The sequence below is a fragment of the Hippocampus guttulatus genome, chromosome 2 (genome assembly GCF_054856545.1).
Source record: "Hippocampus guttulatus isolate MCC_2025c chromosome 2, RoL_Hgut_1.0, whole genome shotgun sequence".
NCBI lineage: Eukaryota > Metazoa > Chordata > Actinopteri > Syngnathiformes > Syngnathidae > Hippocampus > Hippocampus guttulatus.
The window spans coordinates 3,113,331-3,140,758 of NC_141262.1; the positions used below are offsets into that span (position 1 = coordinate 3,113,331).

At 43.6% G+C, this 27,428-nt stretch overlaps 1 protein-coding gene across 2 annotated transcripts; it reads left to right on the forward strand.

The window, feature by feature from the left end:
* hars (histidyl-tRNA synthetase) lies at positions 1-26,873 on the forward strand. 2 transcript variants are annotated; one of them, XM_086131666.1, is made up of 14 exons: positions 10-164; positions 1,749-2,069; positions 2,208-2,297; positions 8,850-8,969; positions 9,058-9,153; positions 9,396-9,521; positions 10,177-10,284; positions 11,023-11,121; positions 18,006-18,099; positions 19,177-19,304; positions 19,412-19,684; positions 19,828-19,944; positions 22,676-22,822; positions 26,411-26,873. In XM_086131666.1, exons 2-14 carry the CDS (start codon positions 1,959-1,961, stop codon positions 26,468-26,470), a joined length of 1,569 nt encoding a protein of 522 aa, XP_085987792.1. In that variant the 5' UTR covers positions 10-164; positions 1,749-1,958; the 3' UTR covers positions 26,471-26,873. The 2 variants fall into 2 exon arrangements, with proteins under 2 accessions (XP_085987801.1, XP_085987792.1); XM_086131675.1 differs by lacking the exon at positions 1,749-2,069 and having other exon boundaries at positions 1-164.
* The last annotated feature ends 555 nt before the right edge of the window (positions 26,874-27,428 follow it).

Below are 27,428 nucleotides of genomic sequence, written 5' to 3' on the forward strand. Positions count from 1 at the left end.
GGGTTTGGGTTTCTCTACATAGGCTATGAGTGTGGTTGCGAGTCGATCGGACAGACTGTAACGTTTGACGAACAATGGAAGGCAAAACTCAGATCCAAGAAGCGATTAAAATACAAGGTGAAGTGGTTCGGAGGATGAAGTCTGAGAAGGCAAGCAAAGAGCAGGTAAGCAATGTTAATTTGCATACAATTCAAGTGGCCTTTGATAACATTGCTGACGGGTCTTTAACATAACCCTAAGTTACGCACGAGTGCATGACAACGTGGGAAGAAATGAAATAATGAGGCAGCTCACTTCGGAGTTCGTATTATCAGATCAATTTTGTTTTTCGTTTTGCCCCGGAAGTTGTTTATCCGTGGGATTTAACTACAAACAAAACGGCGTCCATTCATTCTTGCTAAGCTATCTTTTGGCTTTTGCCCATTTGGAATAGAGAGATCCGACATGTTTTCAAAAGTCCAGGAAGCATCATAAATTAGGTCAAAAATTATAAACATATGGTTTCGGTACTTAAATGTTTAGTTTTTATTTACTTCAGTCGCGTCTTAGTTGTATTTGGACGGCTGATGCAATAGCTAACCGGGTTGGCAAGCGCAAATATCCTGAAGTCATGATCATAAAATACAGCGTATAAATTAAACGTGGTACGCCAGCCACGACGTCATTTTCGACAAAACGAGCCGCCCTAATCTGTACCCAATACACTGTACAGCAGGGGTCCCCAAACGTTTTTGCCCCACGGACCGGTTTATGTCGGACAATATTTTCAGGAACCGGCATTTAAAGTATGGCGGAAATAGTACGACAAAATAATATGGTATGAGCTGCATGAAAACGGTGGTGTTTTCGAAATATAATAATAAACACAAGGAGCGTCTAATCTGGCCGCAACACTCATATCGCGATGGTCATGTTTAATGCCTTCAAAATACGATACAATGCAAATTCAAAGTGCATGAAAATGACGACTCACCACAGCCCCGAGCTTGATTTTCTGCAACCAGACGGCCCCATCTCGTGGTAATAGGAGACAATGACACCTCAAGTGTCTGTTTTATGTCCAGTCTACTTCGTAATTTTGTTTTAGTCACCGTTGCTGCAGAAAACCCCGCCTCACACAGGTAGCATGTCTGAAATAGCAACAGTGCTGTTGTGGCGATCTCAGAATATTCAGCCATAACTTTAATCCAATTGGCTCGAACGTACTTAAACTTTTAAGGTCGCCGTCATTTGCGATCTCCAGCAGTTTTTTAAACTCATTTTTTACTCATTGTGTTTTTAGCGTAATCGGTCACGTGACGCAGAAGCGTGGCTTGACGTGTGTCAAGCGTGACACAGACGGATGTAACGGAGAATCCGCTAATTTTTCAAAATAAAACATCTTTCGTATTCCGAAATAAATAAAACGAAATTAAGGCAAGTTCTTTCTGTGCGGCCCGGTACCAAATGCCCTGCGGACCGGTACTGGTCCGCGGACCGGTGGTTGGGGACCCCTGCTGGACAGTACATTCGTTTTTGCTGCTGTTGACTGTGGAACTGAAGTTTGGGGACCGTTGACACAGTGCTTCAATACTATTCGTGCACACTGCTGCTGATTCATTGCAGAGAGATTCTATGATGCGTTTAAAGCAGGACTGTGTCTATGTGTAGACTGAATTAGACCGGATGCTTTGATTGACTTGGTACATTTTATGTTCTGTCCTTCTCATCTGGGGTAATGATGATGCATCATACACCGCCACCCCTAGTGATAGGGTTGCTTACCACTTTTCTCCTGTTCTTCCTGCCTGCCCGTTGGTGTCCTGCTGGCCTTCAACGGAATACATTGACCATCCGTGGAATACATTGTACCGACTGGCTCTGCATTGCTTTGAATGGCTTTTCGGTTGGCTGTCACAATACCACCGGATGATGCACTCCTGACCTTTTGGTTGTGATTTTTGACACTCCACTGCTGAATGAACATGTTCGGCATGTTTGCTGTCCGGACCCGCTCTGCAATGGTTGGCTTCCAAATTGCAAACTGTGTCCAATCTCGATGCTCTTTGATGGGAATCACTGTGGCTCAGGTATGTTTTGCATGTATGTATTGCACATCCATGCATTTATTGTATTGCAGTACCATAACATCTTATTGTGTAAGAAGTGAACCACAGTTGTGATAATGCCCCATGTTCAAAGTTCTATTGCTGGCTTGTCCTACACAGATTGACAAAGAAGTTGCTAAACTTCTAGAGCTGAAGGCACAGTTGGGAGGAGATGATGGAAAGCATCAGTTTGTTCTTAAAACAGCAAAGGTAAGTTCACTGTGCTACAAATGACTTGAGATACTTTTTGTAATTACTGAAACTACTCCTGAAAATCTGTAAAAGAAGGGGTGAACATGTTTTAAATTGTACTCCCTGAAGTGAATGTTTTCAAAAAATATTTGCAGTCTCTCTCTCTTTCTATCTCTCTCTCTCTCTCTCTCTCTCTCTATATATATATATGTATATATCAGTGTTGTGTCCAAGGACCGGCAACCCGAGGCCAAGGCCAAGGACTTGACTCCGAGGCCAAGGCCAAGGCCAAGGACTTGGAAAATTTTCCGGGGCAAGGCCAAGGCCAAGGACTTGAGAAATTTTCCGAGGCCAAGGCCAAGGACCAAGGACTTGCCTCCGAGGCCAAGGCCAAGGACTGATTTTGAAACTGAGGCCTAGCCGAGGACATGTATAAAACAATGCTATCATACCACTTGGCAGGTCTTCATGATTTGCAGCACACCTCCATCATAACCCTTTGCACTCCCTAACGCTCGATGAAGTGTTTTTATTCAAAGAGTAGAACAGTCAGGGTACGTGTTATTTATACTGAGAAAAAATATATAAAATCATATGGTATACAGTACATTTATGAATTAATGTTTTAGTGCAGTAGTTTCTTAATATGAAGCAAATCAACACTCAACAGGCATGACGTGGCACGGAACACAAGTTGAGAAATGACTTTGCATAGAAGTCAATCACTGACTGCAGAAAAAGCGGGAATCTCTCAGTGATAATTTTACAGTTTACCGGCAGCGAGTCCCAGGGACTTGCTGATCAGAAAAGTACGAGTGCCATTATGGATTGAGAGAGTCCCAAATTTCGAATTCTGAAAGGGTCTACTTATTCAATTGCATATGATAATAACACAAACAACAACATATACATACAATTATAAACAAATGCTGCAAAAATTTCAATAATTCAGGAGCAGGCCTGAGGATTTCGGAAATTCATGGTAACCGTTTTTCGGTTCCGTCGGATTACCCAATGGGAAACCACGGGAACTAATGTTGGATTCCGTAAACGTTCATCATGGGAACCCATTTTTCTATTTTGACTGATATTCATAATCAAGAATTCTGACACTCAAAAGTATAATGTTTCAAGGGTAAATGTTTGAAAACGATGCATTAATGAACATTACATCAGTAGCTGTGTACTCCAGGTTTATTCCAAAAAATAAATGGATCAAAAACTGGTGTACTCATGTGGCATCATCAGAGTATTTTTTCCAATCTCACTGCAAAGATTAATTGACTGGTAATCATGAATACAGGTAAGTATTGATGTGGCTTGACATCCTCTTCCCAAGACGATGCATGTGTAATCTACGATCAATTTGACGAAAGAATTTAACACACGTCATCATGAGTTCTACCAACAGTTAACATTAGCATTACTACACCTTGTGACGAATGTTTTATTCATAAAGTTACCATGCTACAACCAGTAAATTATAGAATAACCAATACTGTTTCATCATATTTTTCACAGCGATTAGCCTACAAATCTAATGACCAATTTGCCTCGTAGTCGTGCCTCTTGTCGTATCTCGCTCTCGCGTTCTGTGCATACATTCCAGGTGAGTTTAGTGATACGCCCTTTGGACGATTTATACGAAAAATCAGACAAGCATTCCCATTTCTTAAATATCGTAATCAGTAGACCTTGGTGAGTTTATTTCGCCGCCATCTCAAACTTTCATCCGCGCGATTCCTCAGTTTGCGGACTAAAATAACAACCCGCATGCGCACATTACGTCATCTGTTGTGTCTCCCCCCCCAACACTGAAAAAAAACAAAAACAAAACGAAAGTAAATTAGAAGAAAAACACTCACTCACACACCACATCACAAACACACATATAGGCGCAGTGAAATCGCGTTGATCACACAGTCAACTCGTGTGCGGTGACTTTTATAGTTCAACTATTTTTCGGTACCGTTAAAATGACGCCACGGAAACGACACGCTACCGGTAACGATTGTTACTGTGAAATCCTCAGGCTTGCCGTAGTTTTTTTGTTTGTTTGTTTGTTTTGACTGAGAAATTTCCTTGCGTCCCAAAAACACCCATTGTTTGGAACTGTGCGTCCCGTGAGCAAATTATGCGTCTAGGACGCGGGACGAGATGGCTGAATCTCTAACCATTCTATGAGTACGACTATCATTACCACTAATACTACATTAATTAATACCTTAAACTTCACAATAATAATAATAATAAATAATTAAATCAACCTTGATTTTAAACTGTGTATTATCAATATTCATTATTCCAAACATGAGAAAGCATTCAGCAAACATAACTGGAATCGAGAACAAGGACTCCAAATCCCAACGGCCAAACCCGGAAGTGAACTGTCGACATTATTGACTCAAGCTGTAACGCAAATTACTGGGTTCAAACAAACATTCTAGTGCGACCGCACAAACGTGACGACTGTGCAAAAATAACTAAATAAAAGACACCACTGTTACAGAAAGGCTTTACACGCTATTTAAACTGCCGATCGCGAGCGCAACGAACCGTGATTGAAACTAACTGTGATGCTGCTCTTGATACGTTGCGCTAACTGTTACCTGGCAGTGACAGCTCCGTCCCTCTTATAGCGCCAGAGTTAATCCATCAATATGGGTTTCCTTGGATGGAATTTATTCGATTCCTTCGTGATTTTTTCGGTCTTTATAAAAGGGATTCGAGGCTCTAATCCCTCATTGTGTCCAAGGCCAAGGACTTGACTCCAGGGCTGAGGACCAAGGTCCGGCTATATATATATATATATATATATATATATATATGTATATAAGAGCTGTCAAAAAATTAAAATATTTAATCTAAAAACGCAACTGTCATAATTAACTAAAAATTAATCGTGATTACTCACACATTTTTTATCATTTCTGAATTTCCTTTTTTTTTTGTCCTATTTTTTTCCCCATTTTAATGCTCTCATCAACATGGAATCATGAATCATTTTTCTATGTGCAAAATGCAAATATTTACTGAAATATCAATTTTCAATTTTACATGAACATTTTTTACTTGAGGGCGGCCCGGTAGTACAGTGGTTAGCACGTCGACTTCACAGTGCAGTTCAATTCCAGCTCCGGCCTCCCTGTGTAGAGTTTGCATGTTCTCCCCGGGCCTGCGTGGGTTTTCTCCGTGTACTCCGGTTTCCTCCCACATTCCAAAAAAAACATGTATGGCAGGCTGATTGAATACTCCAAATTGTCCCGAGGTGTGAGTGTGAGCGTGGATGTTTGTTCATCTCTGAGTGCCCTGCGATTGGCTGGCAACCGATTCAGGGTGTCCCCCGCCTACTGCCCGAAGACAGCTGGGATAGGCTCCAGCACCCCCCGCGACCCTAGTGAGGATCAAACTAGTGAGGATCAATTTTTTACTTGGAGCAGTTATTCACACATAATCTCTCACACAATATTACAGCCCATCAACAACAGTGAAAAAAATATTTTGTCACACAACAGCTCTTTTTATGGAATCAAAACAGAGCAATATAACATTATAAAGTGCACATCTAAGGTAAACTAGTACTCAGCCTATAGTGGATTTAAGACAGGGTAGGCAAACTACGGCCTGCGGGCCGGATCCGGCCCGTTGGTCTTTTTAATCCGGCCCGCCGAAGATTGGTGCACAATTAAGATTTGATTGCATTCATTTCGTTTGGACTTGTAATGACAGGTATTTCAACACCAGGTGGCGCAGTTACTTCAAGTTGCAGAGCACAGGGAGGGAGGGGAAGACGAAGAAAGAGGGAGAGAGTAATGACCATGGAAGGGAAAGTGATATGTACTGTATCTGATTAAACGAAGCGGGTAACAAAGTACGAAACATTCAGGAGACGCCTGGAGTCGGAAAGACTCAAATCTACGAGACTTTGAAAAACAAGAAAGTGATTCTTACTCAGTCCGATTCTGGCAATTTCCATGCTCAGAGTGAATTGCTTGTGGCTCGAGTAAATGAACATTTCCTAGAATGGTTTAATTGTTATCATGTTAAAAACTTTCCGCAAACTGGACCGCTCATAAGAGAGGAGGCGAGTTCCATAGCGCTAACTATGAGCATCAAAGACTTCGAAGCATCCCGAGGCTGGCTTCAAAAGTTCGTTGCGCGACATCAGCTGAGCAATGCTGTCATCTGTGGTGATCGAGACAAGGTAAAGTTCGAGACAGTGAGTGAGAGGAAAGAAAAGCCACAAGGTCTCTTACTCGTCTCATTTTGTAGCAAATAGTCCTATTTCTAACTTTTGGCCTGGCCCTCCACAATATTTTCTGCTTCTCATTTGCCCCCCCCCCCCCCCCCCCGGGAAAATAATTGCCCACCCCTGATTTAAGCCATGGTTGCATACTTCGTTTTTCTCAAGTTTGCTTTGAACACAGCAGTCAGGCTATGTTGATTCTGTTGGGTCCTTCTTGCGCGAAAGTCTCTATGGTTTTGTGTCATTTTGGATGACTACACTTGGTTCGATGACAACACTGGAGACGTTTTATTTTCAGTGTGTTTGCTAGGTCGCTACCACTGCACCGCTGAACTCTTGACGTGCCTCAGCTCACTGTCGCTGTCAGACAAACACAGAGAAGCTCCACCCCCATTATTTATATGGACACGGAACACAGTAATCTTCCACACAAAATAGTTCCAGACAAGTAACAATCGCGTCAGTGACATACATCGAACCTGCTCTTTATTCACCAGAGGCTCATCAACCTAGTCTCTTATTTCTCTCCCGAAACAGTGTCTTCTCCCGCTTGGTGTACCTTAGCCTTTTCCGCTACGTACAATTTCTGTTCATAGCTTGTAATGGAGGCTCTCGCTGGCAATCCCTAGTCGAGTCTTTGGATGCAATGCGAATGATTTCAGCTTGAGTCTGGCTGTGGCCAATGTTGACAGGCTTGCATGCAGCAGCCATACATTTAGCTCTGGCTTCAGCAAATTTGTTCTTCATCGTGTAATCCATTTTCTTCGCTTTGAAATGATCCATAGCTGTCTGTCTTAGACGAGGGGGCGAAGTACTCACATCAGCTGTGTGCTTGGCCATTAAGTGGTATTTCAGACTCGACGTGCTATGATGATAGCTCAGTTTACGACTGCAAAACATCCAGGTAACTTTGGTCTTGTCAGTGGAACCATCTGGCAACTTTTCAAAGTAAACTTTCCATTCATAAACTCTTTAAGTATCCGTTTTCGGTGTCTCGCGCTGCCGTGGTTGGCAAAACAAACATGTGCGTGGACCTGTGCAGCTCCTTGTTGGTTTGTTTCTGGTTTATTTATTGAGCAACGTAACATCCGCTGTGACGTGTGCCGTGTTAATCTCGCGAGAAAAAATGTAATCCCGTTAAAATTCTTTTAAATTAATGCCGATAATAACGCACTAAACTGACAGCTCTAATATATTTATATATATACACACTCTATGTAAGCTCTATCGCTTTTATTTTCAGTTTATTGTTATGGTTCTGGGAGCAGTAACAACTAGCCAGCTAGCACTGAATAGTTTACTGTTCATTCATTATAAGACTAAGATGATCTGTAAGTGAAAACCCAAAGAATTATGCAATGCAATCTTGATGAATTAAAAAAAAAAGACATCCAATTAAAACTTGAATATTAAATGAACATACACAATATGGACAGATGGGTTTATCACACAAAGATGAAAGGAAGAGCAGTCACTTGGCTATTCTACTTGAATCTCTTTGTGAAGGGCTTTTGTGTTCGATTTTGTCACTCACAGCCACTCTCACTATTTTTATGCATAGTTGACCTAAAGGTAAAACTTTGAACCAGACTGTAGTTCTTGCGTCACCCAGTGTACAAGCAAAGGAGAGGAACTGTATTCTCTTTTCAAATAATTAATAAAATAAAATCTGTCTGCCTTCGCGACCTTATCTGCCAGTCATACTACCGGCGGAAGATGTGATACATGCACAAAATTGTTACTATCTGCAAAAGTCAAGGAGGAGAGAGTTTCTGCTTTCTCCTATGGAATATGAATTTTGAACGATAGTGTAAATTGTCATGCTTTGATTTCTAATGTGGCCTGTGCGAAATGGACATAATGTAAATGCCTTTTATTGGACTCATTTTCCAAGGACATTAAAAAATAAAATCTCTGCATTCAAGCCATCCATGGAAAAGAATGGGAAGCAACCATGGAGTGTCGGGTAAAACTAAAGACTTGAAATTTAGCAAATACTTTTAATACCGGTACATATGCATGGATGTTTTACAAACGTATTTGTATTTTATTGAACCTTAATTTATCCAGGTAAGGCCGTTGAGAACAGATTCTCATTCGGAGGGACATGTAACACACACACACAGCCAAATCGTTCATCCATATAATACATAGTGGCACTATTAATAACTGTTCCTGAATTTCTGGTTGATTTGTATTGTGAAAAAAAAAATATTTTGAGGAGAATTATTGGTCTTCCTGTCCACTCCACAGTGTAGCCTGCTGTTATAACCCATATGAAATGTTTGCAATCAATTAAACTTTGCAAATCGTGCTTGTTTCAGGGAACGAGAGACTACAACCCAAAGCAGATGGCAATAAGAGAGAAAGTTTTTAACACTATCATCGGCTGTTTCAAACGTCATGGAGCAGAAACAATCGACACACCCGTTTTTGAACTTAAGGTCAAGGTTCACCCAACCTTTCACAAATGTAAGTTGTTGATATTTATTTATCTTTGAGGCATAACTCTTTGTATTTTTTGACATGTAGGAGACCCTGACAGGAAAGTATGGCGAAGACTCCAAACTCATCTATGACCTTAAAGACCAAGGAGGAGAGCTGCTGTCCCTCAGATATGACCTCACCGTATCCTTAATGTGTACATCCATCCATCCCAGGTCATAGTCCAGGGGTGCTGAGGCTGACATCCAGTTCAGTCAGACTGAAATAAATGTAAAGATTAAACTCGAATGATACATTTTGTTTTTCCATCAGGGTGCATCCAAGCAAGTCAAATAACGGACAACCAATTTAAGGCAGCGTTTTCAATCTCTCAAATATCCTTTATCACAACAAAATGTTGTTGGCCTTAATATTCTCACATTCAGGTGCCTTTTGCTCGTTACCTGGCGATGAACAAGATCACCAACATCAAACGCTATCACATAGCAAAGGTCTACCGCCGTGATAACCCTGCCATGACCCGTGGACGCTATCGAGAGTTTTACCAGTGTGTAAGTCCATTTCAATTGGTTCCTATTCAATCACGTGTGACTCCTCTCTGCTGTTAACCTTTGCCTGACTTGCCAAATTTCGTCGATTGGAAGTTACCTGATATTTAAAAGAATGTGCAAATGTTGGACAAGAAAGTATTTCTGTAATCTGTTTTTACATTTGTTTTTTAACCCTCTTCCTTTTTTGGTGCTGAAGCAGAAGTTGTGTCAAACATAAATGCTCAACAATTTTGGATTCAGGTAAAATGAGAGAAATATGTAATATATAAACATGCTGCTAAGAAGTTTACTTTTTACAATGGCTGGGAAAAAAAAGTCTACCACTTCGACCAAGTCAATCACAGAAATGGTCGTTGGAAAACCTTTTTCCCTTTATTATTACATGGAAGTGTCATAAGGATAATGATTTGATAGTGACAGCCCGAGTTTTTACAATATAATAGTCGGCCCTCGAAATGGTAGGAGACATCATCATTAACTGTGCCGCGTCGGTTCCAACTGGATCCACTTTGCCGAAGACTTTGTTTCAAATGTTATTATTCTTTAGTTGTTAGGTTTTGCTGGTGTAGCAGGCATCACTCTTGTAGTAGTGTTGTTGCTTCATTGGTCGTCGAATTTAACTGCTGCATTTAATTCAAAATTCTCTGTGTTGTAGGATTTCGACATTGCCGGGCAGTATGACAGCATGGTTCCAGATGCTGAGTGTTTGAGGATTGTCCATGAAATCCTCAGCGAGCTGGACCTTGGGGACTTCCGCATTAAGGTAGCATCACGTAGAGTAGGGGTTCCCAGCCGTTTTTGAGCAAAGAGCAACTTTTTAAGTAGCTAACCTCATGCGCTCACATATCAATGTACATAATGAGCAACGGCAATAACCAACCCTAACATGGACGAAATAAAGGAGATACCGGAGTTTTTGAGTTTAAATCACTGCCTAGCGTAGTGGGAGACCTGACACGGAGGCAAGGACGCACTTTTGCAGTGTATTAAGTGCAGAAAAATCGCATGTCTTAAAATGCTTTTCCTGGCGCTCCAGATTGCCATTCTTTGACAGTATTATCGGTGAATTGCAGATCAAACAAACTTTGAATGACAAGAAACAAAAAATAAATATATCTCAACAGTTCTGATCGCTAGCTGCAGTTGTAGACTGGTGGTTGCTCACAACTTCCTGTAATGCAGGTCATGCGCCACTGTAGGTTGGTTCATGGTGACCAATTTTTTTGTGAAAGTGAAACTGATGGGATGCTTAAATTGCAGTGTGCACTCACTCAAAAATATATAATCTTCATAAAACGCGCGCGCACACACACAATTTTTTTTATTTTTCCACTTTCCCCTGACACCTCTAGTGGTTGCTTGGAACCAGTCCACGGATTACCGGTCGACTGCAATCAATTTTTTGGGCACCCCTCACATTGAGGATCTTAGCCAATTTAAATACCATCTGAAAATGAGCACAAGTACTTCAAGATGGCATCATCTTTTTTCTGTGTTTAAGGTCAATGACAGACGCATCCTTGATGGGATGTTTGCTGTGAGCGGGGTCCCAGATGACATGTTCCGCACCATCTGTTCAACAGTGGACAAACTGGACAAGGTCGGCATAATTTCTTCTTTGCGTACATACCTGTTCATTTCCAGCCAGTTGAAATTCTAACGTCCGTTTTATATACCAAAGATCTTGTGGTGGATATATAAAGACTCAGTAGTGACGGCTTACGATGCTGACGCTAGCATCAATATGAATCCAAACGGAGCTGATCATTATGATGATGATAAATTAAAAAACAAAAAAAAAGTGAGGCTGTATCCGCCTCACTGAAATTTGAGGCTGCCGCGTCACTGGAATGATATGTCTCACGTCATGACGCGATGCCATAACCAGCACAGTGACCATCTTCAACACCATCTTTGGTTAGTGCTCATGAGGAGGGAAAAAAACAAAAAAAAGAGTTATGTTAAGGGAATGCCTCTGATTGCACCAATGTGTTTGAACAGATCGGTTTGGACAGTTTTCAAAAACCATCTGTTCTATGCAGTTATTGTTGACACCTCACTTGCAAGATTAACATGTCGTCCTGTGTCATCATCACCCTTCTCATCAAGAGTCCATCTTCTCGTTTGGCCTTTTTAGGGCCACGCCAATATTTATGGTTTCAACTGTTTTCAACCATTGACTGTGTGAAGTACTCCTTTTAAAAGTTTAAACTCACGCGAATATGTTTACATTCATTCTTCTTCATTTTTCTTTTTTTACCACTTACTCGCGGGAGTCTAGTGATGGGAATTCTTGCTCTCTTAAGAGAACCACCTCTGGTAGCCTTGCTCACTTAGTCTTTCGGCTCCCAGACAGCTCATAAGATTTTGTTGTTGCTTAAATTCATCCATCCATCCATTTTCCAATCCGCTTTATTTATCCTCACAAGGGTCGAGGGAGGTGCTGGAGCCTCTCCCAGCTGCCTTCGGGCAGTAGGCAGGGGACACCCTGAACCAGTTGCCAGCCAATCGTAGGGCACACACAGACAAACAACCATCCACGCTCACACATACCTAGGAACAATTTAGAGTGTTCCATTAACCTGCCACGCATATTTTTGGAATGTGGGAGGAAACCGGAGAACCTGGAGAAAACCCACGCAGGCACGGGGACAACATGCAAACTCCACACAGGACAGCCAAGAGCCGGAAACGAACCCTGCACCTCTGCACCGTGAGGCGGACGTGCTAACCAGTCGACCGCTGTTGCTTAAATCAATTTATTATAAAGGATAACAAAAATTGTGCTAATACAAAAAAAAAACATGCAGTTTGATTTTTTTTAAGTCTTCATTTATTTCCTCTACATAATGCCGAAAACGTATCCATCATACATCGATATGCATGCAGCACATACTGCTGTCTAGTGTGAGAGCCCTCCCAAACGAACATGTTGCCTGTTCCTTTTCTCCCCCATCAGTCTGCCTCGACAGCAATGGGGTTGCCGGTGTACTAGCCAAGTGCTGCAAGATAGTAAGCCATTTCAAACAAAGCCCGATGAGTATCACAGAAGTTTCGAAGCGACAAATAGTAAAAAGAGGGAGCAATGTATTTAAATAAAAACACCTCTGGTTAACATGTTTTCTCAGCATTTCTTAAATTGGATCAGAAAATTGATTAATTACAGATCATAATCTCTCTTTTTTTTTTTTCCTTGTCAACATGAATACACACACACACACATACACACACTCACACAGAGCTTTTTTTGGAATGTGTTGCAGTCATAAAATTCCAAGTTAATGATTATTTGCTCAAAATACTAGTTTATCAGTTTAATTAGTATAGGTTGAACAGGATTTGCAAATCATTGTATTCTGTTGTCATTTATGTTTACCGCAGCATCCTAATTTCATTGGAATTGGGTTTATACTTTCCCAATAAATACGATGCTGTCATGCTATTTCATGACGCTTAATACGCCCATTGGCAGCGTGAATGCCTGTATTTCACACTGCAGTCTCGAGTGCAACAGGTGTGAGAGGGGTAGAGGTAAGATAAAAACAGCGCCAGCTTAAGTTGGAAATTCTGATTGGCTGGTAACTTTACGTCAGTGTTTTTCAAACCCTGTGCCGGTGTGCCGCGGCACAGGGTTAACCCTCCTGTTGTCCTCATTTCCTGTACACACCCTGTGTCCTCCGGGTCAAAATGACCCATCTTCACTAAACCCCCCAAATAAGCAGCTAAATTGAATTTTAAACACCAAATTTCATATTACTTGAAGAAACAACTTGTCCTTCACCACATTATGTGTGATATAGTTCTCCCTCTTCACTTGGATTTCTATAGCTTAAAAAAAGGGAAAAAAATGTGCGAAAATGAGTTATGGATGCATTTGTATTCATTCCAATGACTAAAGTTTCTTTCTTGGTTTTCCTACAGTAAACTATTTAGGACAATACAATACAAGACAAAAATATGAAAAATAAGATAGCCCATTCAATTAATTAGCACATGTAGCGCAGTATGCAAGTGCACAGCCTTTGCAGATATATTTCTTTCACCTATAGCACACAGTATGTGTTTTACAGTTCTTCTTTTGAGGGCAGAACTGGCATTTTTTCTTCTTACTTGCCCTCGCTGGGGAAGTGGCTGTGGAAGGTGGATCATCAGGTTTCTCAGGAGCTCCTCTACGTTTTGTTCTGCATGCCTGCCTTGTTGGTTGTATGCTGCTGAGGACCATGTTATTTTGCCATTTTTTGAAAGGGAAGTCTCTCTTTCAGCTTCAGGGATTTCTTCTTGTTCTGAAGATGATTCATCATACTCTGGGTTATATTCCTCCCCATCTTCTTCTGATACATCCTCTACATCCTCTTCTGAATCGGTTGTCTTGCTGGACAGCAGAAAAAAATCAGCTCTAGAGGCTCTTCAATGTCATAACGCACACTCATGGCGTCAGCACAGAGAGAATTCGGAGTCCTGTCATCTGTAGCACCTTTATAACCCCTTGAAATCCACAAAAAAGAGTTCTGCCATCTACGAGAACGCCACCTATTTTGTTTTGTTTATGTCTGCTACTGTCTTGTTCACGTCCATCCATCCATCCATCCATCCATCATCCATCATCTACCGCTTATCCGGGGCCGGGTCGCGGGGGCAACAGCTTTAGCAGGGAAGCCCAGACTTCCCTCTCCCTAGCTACTTCTTCCAGCTCTCCCCGGGGGATCCCGAGACGTTCCCAGGCCAGCTGGGTGACATAGTCTCTCCAGCGTGTCCTGGGTCTTCCTCGGGGTCTCCTCCCGGTGGGACATGCCCGGAACACCTCACCAGGGAGGCGCTCAGGAGGCATCCGAATCAGATGCCCAAGCCACCTCATCTGGCTCCTCTCGATGTGGAGGAGAAGCGGCTCGACTCTGAGCCCCTCCCGGATGACCGAGCTTCTCACCTTATCTCTAAGGGAGAGCCCGGACACCCTGCTGAGAAAACTCATTTCGGCCGCTTGTAGCCGGGATCTCGTTCTTTCGGTCACGACCCATAGCTCGTGACCATAGATGAGGGTTGGAACGTAGATCGACCGGTAAATTGAGAGCTTCGCCCTTTGGTTCAGCTCTTTCTTCACCACGACAGACCGATACAACGTCCGCATCACAGCAGACGCTGCACCGATCCGCCTGTCGATCTCTCGCTCCCTCCTGCCCCCACTCGTGAAAAAGACCCCAAGATACTTGAACTCCTCCACTTGGGGCAAGATCTCCTCCCCGACCCGGAGGGGGCACTCCACCCTTTTCCGACTGAGGACCATGGTTTCAGATTTGGAGCTGCTGATCTTCATCCCAGCCGCTTCACACTCGGCTGCGAAACGCTCCAGTGAGAGTTGGAGAGCCCTGTTTGAAGGAGCCAACAGCACCACATCATCTGCAAAAAGCAGGGATGCTATACTGAGGCCCCCAAAACGGACCCCCTCAACGCTTTGGCTGCGCCTAGAAATTCTGTCCATAAAGGTTATGAACAGAATCGGCGACAAAGGGCAGCCTTGGCGGAGTCCTACCCTCACTGGAAACGATTCCGACTTACTGCCGGCAATGCGAACCAAACTCTGACATCGGTGGTATAGTGACCGAACCGCCCGTATCAGGGGGTTCGGTACCCCATACCCACGAAGCACCCCCCACAGAACTCCCCGAGGGACACGGTCAAACGCCTTCTCCAAGTCCACAAAACACATGTAGACTGGTTGGGCGAATTCCCACATACCCTCGAGGACCCTGCTAAGGGTGTAGTTGGTCCACTGTTCCACGGCCGGGACGAAAACCACACTGCTCCTCCTCAATCTGAGGCTCGACTTCCTGACGGACCCTCCTCTCCAGCACCCCTGAATAGACCTTACCAGGGAGGCTGAGGAGTGTGATCCCTCTGTAGTTGGAACACACCCTCCGGTCCCCCTTTTTAAAAAGAGGGACTACCACCCCAGTCTGCCAATCCAGAGGCACTCTCCCTGTTGACCATGCGATGTTGCAGAGGCGTGTCAACCAGGACAGCCCCACAACATCCAGAGCCTTGAGGAACTCCGGGCGGATCTCATCCACCCCTGGGGCCTTGCCACCGAGGAGCTTTTTAACCACATCGGTGACTTCAACCACAGAGATAGGAGAGCCCACCTCAGAGTCCCCAGGCTCTGCTTCCTCCAAGGAAGGCGTGTTGATGGAGTTGAGGAGGTCTTCGAAGTACTCTGCCCACCGGTTCACAACGTCCCGAGTCGAAGTCAGCAGCGCCCCATCCCCACTGTACACAGTGTTAGTGGTGCACTCCTTCCCCCTCCTGAGACGTCGGATGGTGGACCAGAATTTCCTCGAAGCCGTCCGGAAGTCGGCTACCATGGCCTCACCGAACTCTTCCCACGCTCTGGTGGCCGCTTTGCCTCGGCGACCACCGAAGCTGCATTCCGCTTAGCCAGTCGATACCCGTCAGCTGCCTCTGGGGTCCCACAGGTTATAAAGGCCCGATAGGACTCCTTCTTCAGCTTGACGGCATCCCTTACTGCTGGTGTCCACCAGCGAGTACGGGGGTTGCCGCCACGACAGGCACCAACCACCTTACGGCCACAACTCGGATTGGCCGCCTCAACAATAGAGGCACGGAATATGGTCCACTCGGGCTCAATGTCCCCCGCCTCCCCCGGAACATGGGAAAAGCTCTGTCGGAGGTGGGAGTTGAAACTCCTTCTGACAGGGGATTCCGCCAGACGCTCCCAACAAACCCTCACAATACGTTTGGGTCTGCCAGGACGGACCGGCATCTTCCCCCACCATCGGAGCCTACTCACCACCAGGTGGTGATCAGTTGACAGCTCCGCCCCTCTCTTCACCCGAGTGTCCAGAACATACGGCCGCAAATCCGATGATACAACTACAAAGTCGATCATCGAACTGCGGCCGCAGGTGTCCTGGTGCCAAGTGCACATATGGACACCCTTATGTTTGAACAAGGTGTTCGTTATGGACAATCCGTGGCGAGCACAGAAGTCCAATAACAAAACACCACTCGAGTTCTGATTGGGGGGGGGCGTTCCTCCCAATCACGCCCCTCCAGGTCTCACTGTCATTGCCCACGTGAGCATTGAAGTCCCCCAGCAGAACAAGGGAGTCCCCAGCAGGAGTACTCTCCAGCACACCCTCCAAGGACTCCAAAAAGGGTGGGTATGCTGGGCTGCTGTTTGGTGCATATGCACAAACAACAGTCAGGACCCGTCCCCCCACCCGAAGATGGAGGGAGGCAACCCTCTCGTCTACCGGTGTGAACCCCAATGTACAGGCACTGAGCCGGGGGGCAATGAGTATGCCCACACCTGCTCTGCGCCTCTCACCGTGAGCAACTCCAGAGTGGAAGAGAGTCCAACCCCTCTCGAGAGAACTGGTACCAGAACCCAGGCTGTGTGTGGAGGCAAGTCCGACTATATCCAGTCGGAAATTCTCTGCCTCACACACCAGCTCGGGCTCCTTCCCTGCCAGAGAGGTGACATTCCATGTCCCAAGAGCTAGCTTCTGCAGCCGAGGATTGGACCGCCAGGGTCCCCGCCTTTGGCTGCCGCCCAGCTCACATTGCACCCGACCCCTTTGGCCCCTCTCATGGGTGGTGAGCCCATGGGAAGGGGGACCCACGTTGCCTCTTCGGGCTGTGCCCGGCCGGGCCCCATTGTTGTAGGCCCGGCCACCAGGCGCTTGCCAACGGGCCCCACCCCCAGGCCTGGCACCAGAGGGGGGCCCCGGTGACCCGCGTCCGGGCAAGGGAAACCTTGGTCCATATATTTTTCTCATCATAAGGGTCTTTGAGCCGTGCTTTGTCTGGCCCCTCACCTAGAACCTGTTTGCCATGGGTGACCCTGCCAGGGGCATAAAGCCCCAGACAACTTAGCTCCTAGGATCATTGGGACACACAAACCCCTCCACCACGGTAAGGTGACGACTCACGGAGGGGGTCTTGTTCACGTGTTCTAGTAATTGATCTGAGACACAACTAAAACACTGAAACATTCTATGGTGTGTAAATAACTTTGTGACCTTGATATCAACCCTATTTGCCCCATGGGTCATTTTGACCCGAAGACCACCTTTGTACTTTTTTTTTGTACAGCTTCCATGGAAATGTGAATAAAAACATTTCAATTTTTCTGCAGTTGGGGCCAATCTAGGAAAAGTCATAAAATTTCAAGTTAAAAAAATATCATTCACTCTTCCATACCGGTCGGGAGCAACAGCAGCTTGGAAATTGCCTAATGCTTCGAGACAATCGAAGTTTCCGACGCAAGGCAATACAATGAAAAAGGTATCTTTCCTTTAGATGTACGTTTACTGGAGATGCAACGGCACCAATGTTCCCTCTAATGAAGTTTGACTCCCGGAATCTTATGATGATCAATTGCCATTACCTCTCTTTTTTTTTTCTCCCCTTGCTATTTTATGTTCCGCTCTTTTATCTTCCACTCATCTGTGATGCGCCCTCTCCCAGATGCCATGGGAGGATGTCAAAAGAGAGATGGTGAATGAGAAAGGCTTGTCAGAGGAGGCTGCTGACCAGATTGGGAAATATGTCAGTATGCAGGGTAAGAGTCCAATCGTATGAGACTAAATATTATCATATGATGTCTGAGTGACATGTTTTATTTGCTGGAAAATACGGTGCTATAATCCCCTTCCCCGATACAAACTTGCTGAAGAAGAAAAACTGTTTATTTCCACTAGTATGCTCGGAGTTGAATGCACAGGAGTCAAGAATGAGAAGATGCATATGTCTTTGCAATATTATTATTACTGATAGTATTGTATGATGGTTGAGGCCTGCAGACATATGTTATTCGACACCATTAACTACTTCTTCGTATTATTATATATGTCGCACTTTTTTGATGCGTTACTCCTTTGACCGATTCTCATCATTCAGACTTCAATGTCTTCCAAAAATTCACGGTTTTCCCGCTACATACCTATGAATGGCAAAAATTCCCACTCACCAAAAATTCTATATTTTCCCCATTAAAATATCTACCAAAAATTTTAAAAAGAAAAAGAAATCAACATTTGGTTTTAACCGCTTTAACTGTTAGAAATTTAAACTGCTCAGCTTTTCCAGAATGATGCCAGGGCAATGACACAGGCAAATAAAAACGTGGGGACAGCACTGACACTAAACCCCAAAATATCCTGCGGTCTTGCAAATGGCCCGGGGTGCGATTTCGAGACCCCCAGCCAAGGGAATGTGGTGATAACTAGGATATTGAGAAGAGGAATTTTCACAAATACCGTACAAAGCTTTCAACCCAGTCAGCAAATTTTCAAGTCATAGTTTCATGGGCGGACATTTTTGTTACATGTCCAATAGTGTCTATTTTAGCACTTCTTGATCTTCTTTTCCATGAATAAGGTAATATATGCAATTATAAATAAAAACAATACTCTACTAAATATACACCAGTGTTACTCAAACGGGTCAACTCCACTCATTTCTGTTATCTGCACAACCATTGATCCCCGGCCCCTCCACCAGTTCATATTTGGGAGGCATGCTGACAACAGTCTTCTCTGTGGTGTGTCAGATTCACGACACATTTTTGTTTTCACTTCACAGCGACTTAAAGAGGTAACTGTTTTTGTTTCTTTTTTGTTTTGTTTTGTTTTTGTAGGTGGGATGGATTTAGCAGAGCGCCTCCTTCAGGACCAGAAAATGTCTCAGAGTAAACAAGCTTGTGCAGGCCTATCAGACATAAAACTGCTCTTCAGCTACTTGCAACTGTTTCAGGTTACAGACAAGGTACAAAATTATCAGTCATGTACACCCAGTTCTGTATATCATGGATGGGCAGAGTTTTTTTTTTCATCTTTGTTGTTACTCAAATGTTGATATCTTGTCATCTCCAGGTGGTGTTTGACCTCAGTCTAGCTCGAGGGCTGGACTATTATACAGGAGTTATATATGAAGCAGTGTTGTCTCAGCCGGGTGCAGAGTCCTCTTCCAATGAAGTTCAAAACGGTTCTCCTGCTGATGAGTGCATTAGTGTGGGAAGCGTCGCTGGAGGGGGTCGTTATGATGGCTTGGTTGGCATGTTTGACCCCAATGGGAAGAAAGTACCATGTGTGGGTGTCAGCATAGGCATTGAGAGAATCTTCTCCTTCATGGAGCAAAAAGCTGAGGTATGTATGGAGTAAGTTTCTGTTTCTGAACTGTAATTTTGTGTTTGTGTCTGTGTTTGGGGGGAGAAAATGCTATTTCATGTTCAGTGTTATTGTTTGCCTCGGGTCAGGCTGAAAGTGACTGTCAGATTCTTTTCCTTTAGGCTTTAGCACTGAAGATACGCACAACTGAGGTGCAGGTGATGGTGGCGTCTGCGCAGAAGAACTTGATGGAGGAGAGGCTCAAACTTGTCACTGAACTTTGGAACGCTGGGATCAAGGTTAGGCTTTTCGGCTGTACGTCATCTGCAATTGTTGAGTTGTCTTGACACCACTATGAATCATTTTATACATAGGCAGCAAACCGACAATCACAAGTACCCACGGTCTTGTCTCTAAACAGACTCCACAGACACTGCGTTATCTCCTGTTGTTTTCTCATTTGACCAGAAGGGGGGGAAAATGGAAATCTTTTGTGTAAACAGGAACAGATTCAAAGCAGTTTGGCGAATCAGTGACTTTATCTCAAGAGCAACTTTCAAATTTTGAGGAGCAATTTTTTGATGGTAATCCCAGGGACCTGAAGCAAGTGTTTTATTAAACAATAAAAATACAACAATATGAGGGGGGAATTGAATGTTGGGCTGAATTTTCAGTTTAATACTAGGAATACTGAAATGTTCAATAGAACATTTCAGTATTCTCGTATCAAACTGAAAATCCTTGCCAATATTCCAATACACATTTTTGGTTAAAGAGCTAAATGAATATAAAAGAGAAAATGAGACAATTTTTATCCAGTCCACCCCCGCATCTCACGGATCGGCACCCTCGGGTTCACATATTAAATTTTTTTTCTTTTTTTGTATTTCTTTTTTATTTTTAAGTTATTGCACCCCCATCTTCCCTCTTGTTTGTGGAAAACGTTAAGCAGTGTTTATTGTAGAATTTTTGTGGGTTTGGTCTAATTCTTTAGACCAGGGGTGCCCATTACGTCGATCCTGATCGACCGGCAGATCTAGGACAGGTCCCAAGAAGATCCGAGCGGTGTAGTGGAGAAAAAAAACAAAAACAAACAACCAATTGTGTGTCTGTGTACATGTTTGTTTTTTTGTGTTCATGTAAGCTGCACCCTAATCATCCGATCAGTCTCATTTTCACAAAACAATATTTAACATTTAAATAAAATAAAGCAGGTAAATCATTAACCTACGGTGGCGCGTGACTACGTCACCGGAAGTTGTTAGCGCTCAGCAGTCTGCAATTGCAGTTTGTGATCAGACCTTGTTTGCGCTATATCTTTTATCGTCATTATTTTCATTCAGAGTTTGCTTCAGTGTACAATTCACCGAGGGCACGGGTAAAGAATAGGAATCTAGAGGGCCCAGGGCAGCACTTTAAAACGGTATGTGTGAGCTACGATAGTTAACAGGCTGCAAAAGTGCATCGCATGCCTCCGTGTCAGGCTGTTTCTCATCATGGCGTGCGTGTGTGTATGTGCGTGTGCGTGCGCGTGCGTGGTAAGGTGCGATCCCAGGAGTCGATCTAAGGTCCAAAAAGTTTGGGCACCCCTGCTTTAGACAGACCATCCATTGGTAAAGGAATGGGTGGTTTCGCCCCATTAGAGAGAAAAAGAGAGAGATGGATACTGGGATTGAATGTTTGGATTCTTAAAATACAAAAATATGTCATTGGCAGTGAATGGACTCTAATAGCATTCATGAGCTTACAAATAATATCAAACATTGCTGTACTATTTGTACCCCTGAAAAGAGAAGATAGCTTTCATCCTTTTTTCCCCCCGACTGCAAAATAGGCGAGTTTAAATGCAAATAACAAAGGGTCGTTTCCTCAATAAAATAAGATAAGAAAACCTTTATTAGTCTCACAATGGAGAAATTCCCAATTCACAGCAGCAAAGTTATGAAAGGAAGAAGTAGAACATCAAAATATACTCACTCTCGCGGCGCCATTTTGAAGTCAAAATAACAAAAATAACACAACACAACACATAGGACACAGACAGTCGTGCAATCTTCACCAATTTTCTGCATACACTTTGTTGTCTGAAGCAGTTATAGATGAAAGAGGAGAGGATCAAAGTGTCCTTTCACCAGTGGATCAAAGACGTCATGCTGCAATGTGCACACGTCTGCTACAAGCTAAGTTTTGAAAGCAAACACGAAGCTGTAGCGTCCATTGACGAAAAGAGATTAGTTCACTTTTCCTGTCCCACGTAATCCACTTCAATTCCAAGCCGCGACTCCCAGTTCCAAATCCGCATCGGCGCTCTGCGCTAACGCTCCTCTCTTCTCATCGTCGGCTCCTCAAGCCTTAGATCCATCCAGCCGCAGACCGTTCAACAGCACCGATCTCTCTGCTGAACAAAGCGGGACTGTGAAAAATGCTGCCCATTACAGGCGCAAGACACAAGCGCCCCGGGACTGTCCAGCCACGACAGTCAAATGGCGCCGACATTCCTCCCAGTCAAAAACAGTGCTGGTATACCCATGCTGCCGAGAAGGCGCAACCACCGAGCACAGAGTCTCCTCCTTGATGAATGTCGTGGCCAAAAAATGCTGAAAAAAGTCCACATCAGGTCCACACGACGTAACAACAAACACAAAGTGACAAAACAAACACAAAAACAAAAAAAAAAGCAAGGCTCATGAGAGCACTTGCTGACGGCTGCCTACTCGGGCGCCATCTTGACTTAAAAAATCAGCAACTAGGCACTTTTGCGAATACAACTACAAGCTAGAGACTTGAGTTGCACTCTCTTTGTCATGGGTTAGCATGTAGGAAGCACGAGGATGTTACACTTCCTGTCTCTCACGTAATGTGTTCCTTGTGGGAACCTGCATCATTCAGTATGACTCTTACAAGTGTTCCAAACTGCCAAATCTTTATTAATATGCTGTTATTCTCCTAATAATAAGTACTTTACTCAATTCGGTATGCTAATGTACTCATTGGGAATTTTTGTGTTTGTATTTCTATGCACATCTGAAGGCAGAGGTGATGTACAAGAGGAACCCCAAATTGCTCAGTCAGCTACAGCACTGCGAGGATTCAGGGATCCCCCTTGTGGCCATTCTTGGTGAACAGGAGCTGAAAGATGGTGTGGTCAAACTCCGTGTTGTGGCCACCAGAGAAGAGGTACAGTGTGCAGTGCGTTCTGAAATTATTCAACCCGTATTCAGTTATCTCCAGAAATCTTTGGAATTAAAAAAAAAAAAAAAACAAACCAAAAAAAAAAAAACTTGCAGAGTTGGGCAATAAAATAAAGATACTGTAATTCATATCGTAATTCCCGGACTATAAACCACTACTTTTGTCACTGGCTTACAACCCTGTGGTGATACGGCCTTTTTAATGATTTTTCCAACGGCCGTCAGGGAGCGCCCGAGCAGAAAAGGTAAACAGTGAGACACTATCATGTGGCACAGTGAAAACAAGCGACCATGAGAGGGCGCGTTTTACCTGAGTTTTGAGCTGGACTGAAATCCAAAAGCTGTGTGACTGGCTCTATGACAGACTTGATTGAACACAAAATAATTTTTATGAAGTCTTTATTCCCGACTGAACATAGAAAATGTACAGCATTAATAAAATAAAAGACTGAGATATGTCAAATGGGACTAACAAATGGAAAAGACAAAAATAGACAACAGTAGTGGCTTGTGAGCACTTTCCGGCATGCTTTATGTGCCCGAAACATGCAGAAAAAAACGAATCTCCCCTGCTTCATGGCTGTTCACATGACCCACCATGCGTCACCGTTCAAACTCCCAAACAACGATATTTTATTCAATATCAGCCGGGTTACAATGCCCATTGCAGATACATCAGGTCTGAAGAATCACACCTCAGTGTTCTTCTCACTTTGTGGTCCAAGTCCCATGAGATTTCCCACGAGATCACCCAACGCTCATTTTAAAGTCACAGTGCTCCATTTATTCTATCAGGCAACGTTCACTACAACAGTCATAGTATTGTTCACCTCGTTAGATGTGCCGAAAGAAAACCTCCCAAAAGACATTGTCGTGAAAGATGACACGAAGCGTGGATGGTAGAAAGCCTAGTGAAGGAATGGTTGACCGAGTGTTATGGCAAGCGAGGATTTTTTCATTTTAAAACAAAGCATTACTCGACAGGGAACGGTGACTTTTTTTTTTTTTTAACCAGCGATGTGAGTGGCATTCAGGCATTATTTGGAAAGAAAATTTAATGTATGTTATTGTTGAAACCTCTTTCTGCGTACCGTCTTTCTTTGCAAATATTTCATGTTACCATATGGGCACCTGCGGCTTATAGACAGGTGCGGCTTGTGTGTATACAAAATGTTTTTCCCTTTAAAAATGTAGTGGGTGTGGCTTATAATCAGGTGCGCTCGATCGTCCGGAAATTGCGGTAGGTTTGACCGTGAACAGTTAATATTGAACACATCCCCAGTCGGAGAGTACGTGTACACTTGTGGGTGTGCACACTGTGCATCCACATTCTTATTGTTTATTTTTAAAATAAGATAAGAAAACCCTTATTAGTCTCGCAATGGAGAAATTCCTAATTCACAGCAGCAAAATTATGAAAGGAAGAAGTAGAACAACAAAATATAGGAGCTGCTGGAAAGGCAGCCACTCTCGCGGCGCCATTTTGAAGTCAAAATAACAAAAATAACACAACACAACACATAGGACACAGACAGTCGTGCAATCTTCACCACTTTTCTGCATACACTTTGTTGTCTGAAGCAGTTATAGATGAAAGAGGAGAGGATCAAAGTGTCCTTTCACCAGTGGATCAAAGACGTCATGCTGCAATGTGCACACGTCTGCTACAAGCTAAGTTTTGAAAGCAAACACGAAGCTGTAGCGTCCATTGACGAAAAGAGATGAGTTCACTTCTCCTGTCCCACGTAATCCGCTTCAAACTCCAAGCCGCGACTCCCAGTTCCAAATCCGCATCGGCGCTCCGCGCTAACGCTCCTCTCTTCTCATCGTCGGCTCCTCAATCCTTACATCCATCCAGCCGCAGACCGTTCAACAGCACCGATCTCTCCGCTGAACAAAGCGGGACTATGAAAAATGCTGCCCATAACAGGCGCAAGACACAAGCGCCCCGGGACTGTCCAGCCACGACAGTCAAATGGCGCCGACATTCCTCCCAGTCAAAAACAGTGCTGGTATACCCATGCTGCCGAGAAGGCGCAACCACCGAGCACAGAGTCTCCTCCTTGATGAATGTCGTGGCCAAAAAATGCTGAAAAAAGTCCACATCAGGTCCACACGACGTAACAACAAACACAAAGTGACAAAACAAACACAAAAACAGCAAAAAAAGCAAGACTCATGAGAGCACTTGCCGACTCTGGCGCCATCTTGGACTTGATCTTAGTTTTTGTGCTTTCTACTGTCTTTGTTATTAATTTATTGTTTTATTGTTGTGTATATAAGATAAGATAAAATATCCTTTATTTGTCCCACACTGGGGAAATTTACAGCCTCCAGCAGCAAGAGTGTAGGCAGAAAGAATCAGAAAAAACAAACAAACAAACACCGTTCAATTAAGTGCAATATAAATACAAAATGGATAAATCGCAGTGCTATTTACAGTTGTTTTCCACATCATTTAATTATTATTAATATTGTTGTTGCTATTTTTTATTCAGCAGCCTGACAGCAGTCGGTAGGAACGAGCGTCGGTATCTCTCCTTCTTGCAGCGCGGGTGTAACAGTCTCTGGCTGAAGGAGCTACCAAGTGCTGTCAGGGCGGGCTGGAGAGGGTGGGAGGGACTGTCCATCATAGCTTTTAGCTTAGTTAGCATCCTTCTGTTGCCCACCTCCTCCAGAGTGTCAAGGGAGCAGCCCAGGACAGAACTCGCCTTCCTGACCAGTCGCTCCAGTCTCTTTCTGTCCTGGGCTGAGATGCTGCCTGACCAGCAGACAATGCCATAATGGATGGCCGAGGCCACCACCGAGTTATAGAAAGTCTTAAGGAGCGACCCCTGAACCCCAAAAGACCTCAGTTTCCTGAGTAGGAAGAGTCGGCTCTGTCCTTTCCTAATCAGGGTGTCCGTGTTTGTAGACCAGATATATGAAATTTGCTCCATGTACAGCACTTTGTATACAGCGGTGGTTGTTTTAAAGTGCTCTGTAAATATAGTTGTGTTGAGAATTAATGTGTCTTGATATGCAACTGCACTACATAAAATCAGTTTCTCATATTTTGGTTAACATATTACATGAGAGGGTCAAAGTGTTCGAAACAGATCTCTGCACAGTGCATCACAGTTGTAGACCAATGGAAACTATAATACCACAGTGTATTTTAGCAACGCTCAAAATATATATATCTTATTCTTTTTTGCGCAACAGTTTTGCAAATCAATGACAATTTAATGAGCTCTAGGGTGATGTCATGAAAGGGGAGTGGCAGCCACACCTGGAGAGGCAGGGTTTTAGTGAGCCGGGTGTCTTGCTTCCACGTTAGAAAACTAGCCACCAAAATAACTGATTACATAAGAATTTAGATCACTCTTGTACCAAAGCTAAAAGCTTATCATATCTGCGGATTCGTTCACTATGGAAAGCTGAAATTAACCCGAAAAGGCCCTTTTAAGAATCGGAGGACTTGATACATGTGTACAATGTGGTTGTCTTCGACCATGCGTTTCTAGTTGTTCATGGCTGAAAAATGTTTACTCTCTAAACCGCATGTGCTTTTTGTTTAACTTGATTCCAACAGGTTGATATTTCAAGAGCCACTCTCGTCGAGGAGATTAGGAGGAGGACGTCCGAGGCCTAGTTAAGTCACAAATGCATCCGCTTGTTGGTTTAGGCAGACATGAAAATAACTTGTGGAGCATCCCGTGTCTAGCCTTAAACAAATATCTTGTGACAACAGACTTTCACTATATTTTCTTGAGACTGCTTATTGTGTTGTGAATCTATACGTGAAGTTCACTGTCACCAAATGATGTTTCATTTTCCATTCAACTCAAGTGCATTAATTTGCTCTCACTGGTGACATGAACCCGAGAAGAACATTGCTATGTGTCAGATAACCGAGAAATAAAAAGAAAAATCGCTGCACTTTTGCCATTAAATTCAGGATTACCAATAGGGGGGAAAATATGTACTTGGCCTTCAGTTGTTGACAAAAATGACATCTTGCCCAGTGTTGGGATAAAACATTCATTTTGCCTGAACCTTAATGGTCTAATCTTATTGTTGCCAAGCATCCATGTCATCAGAGATCACAATGCCCATATACTGTATTGAATGTTTCACAAGCTCTTGAAAATCACTTTCTTGTCGCAGTCCACGTGTACACTTGGAGGAAACATAATCCATTAACTATTTAAAAGCATGCTGATATAATTTAAGATTAGTGACATCATGAATCAAGGAATGCACTGCACTCTTTTTGGAGTACCTTCTGAAATCAGCTCGTTTTGATGGTTAAGTTGAATGAGTCCATGATGACACCACCACAACACATACATGAGAGATGTGAACAACTAACTGCACTTTTCTAAAAGTATGTTCACTCGGAAACAGAAGGAGCATTTCAAATCTCCTCATTTCACTTTACTTACATATTTCCGCTGGCTCTCATGCAAGTTGCATTACGTTACGGCTCCAACATTGCATCGATGAAATTGAGAGAAATCCACAAGAGTGTTGGCAATTAATTTCTTTGTCGAGTCGTGTCACGAGATTACGTCAAGCATGGAGTAACAGACCCTATGACACCCACAGCG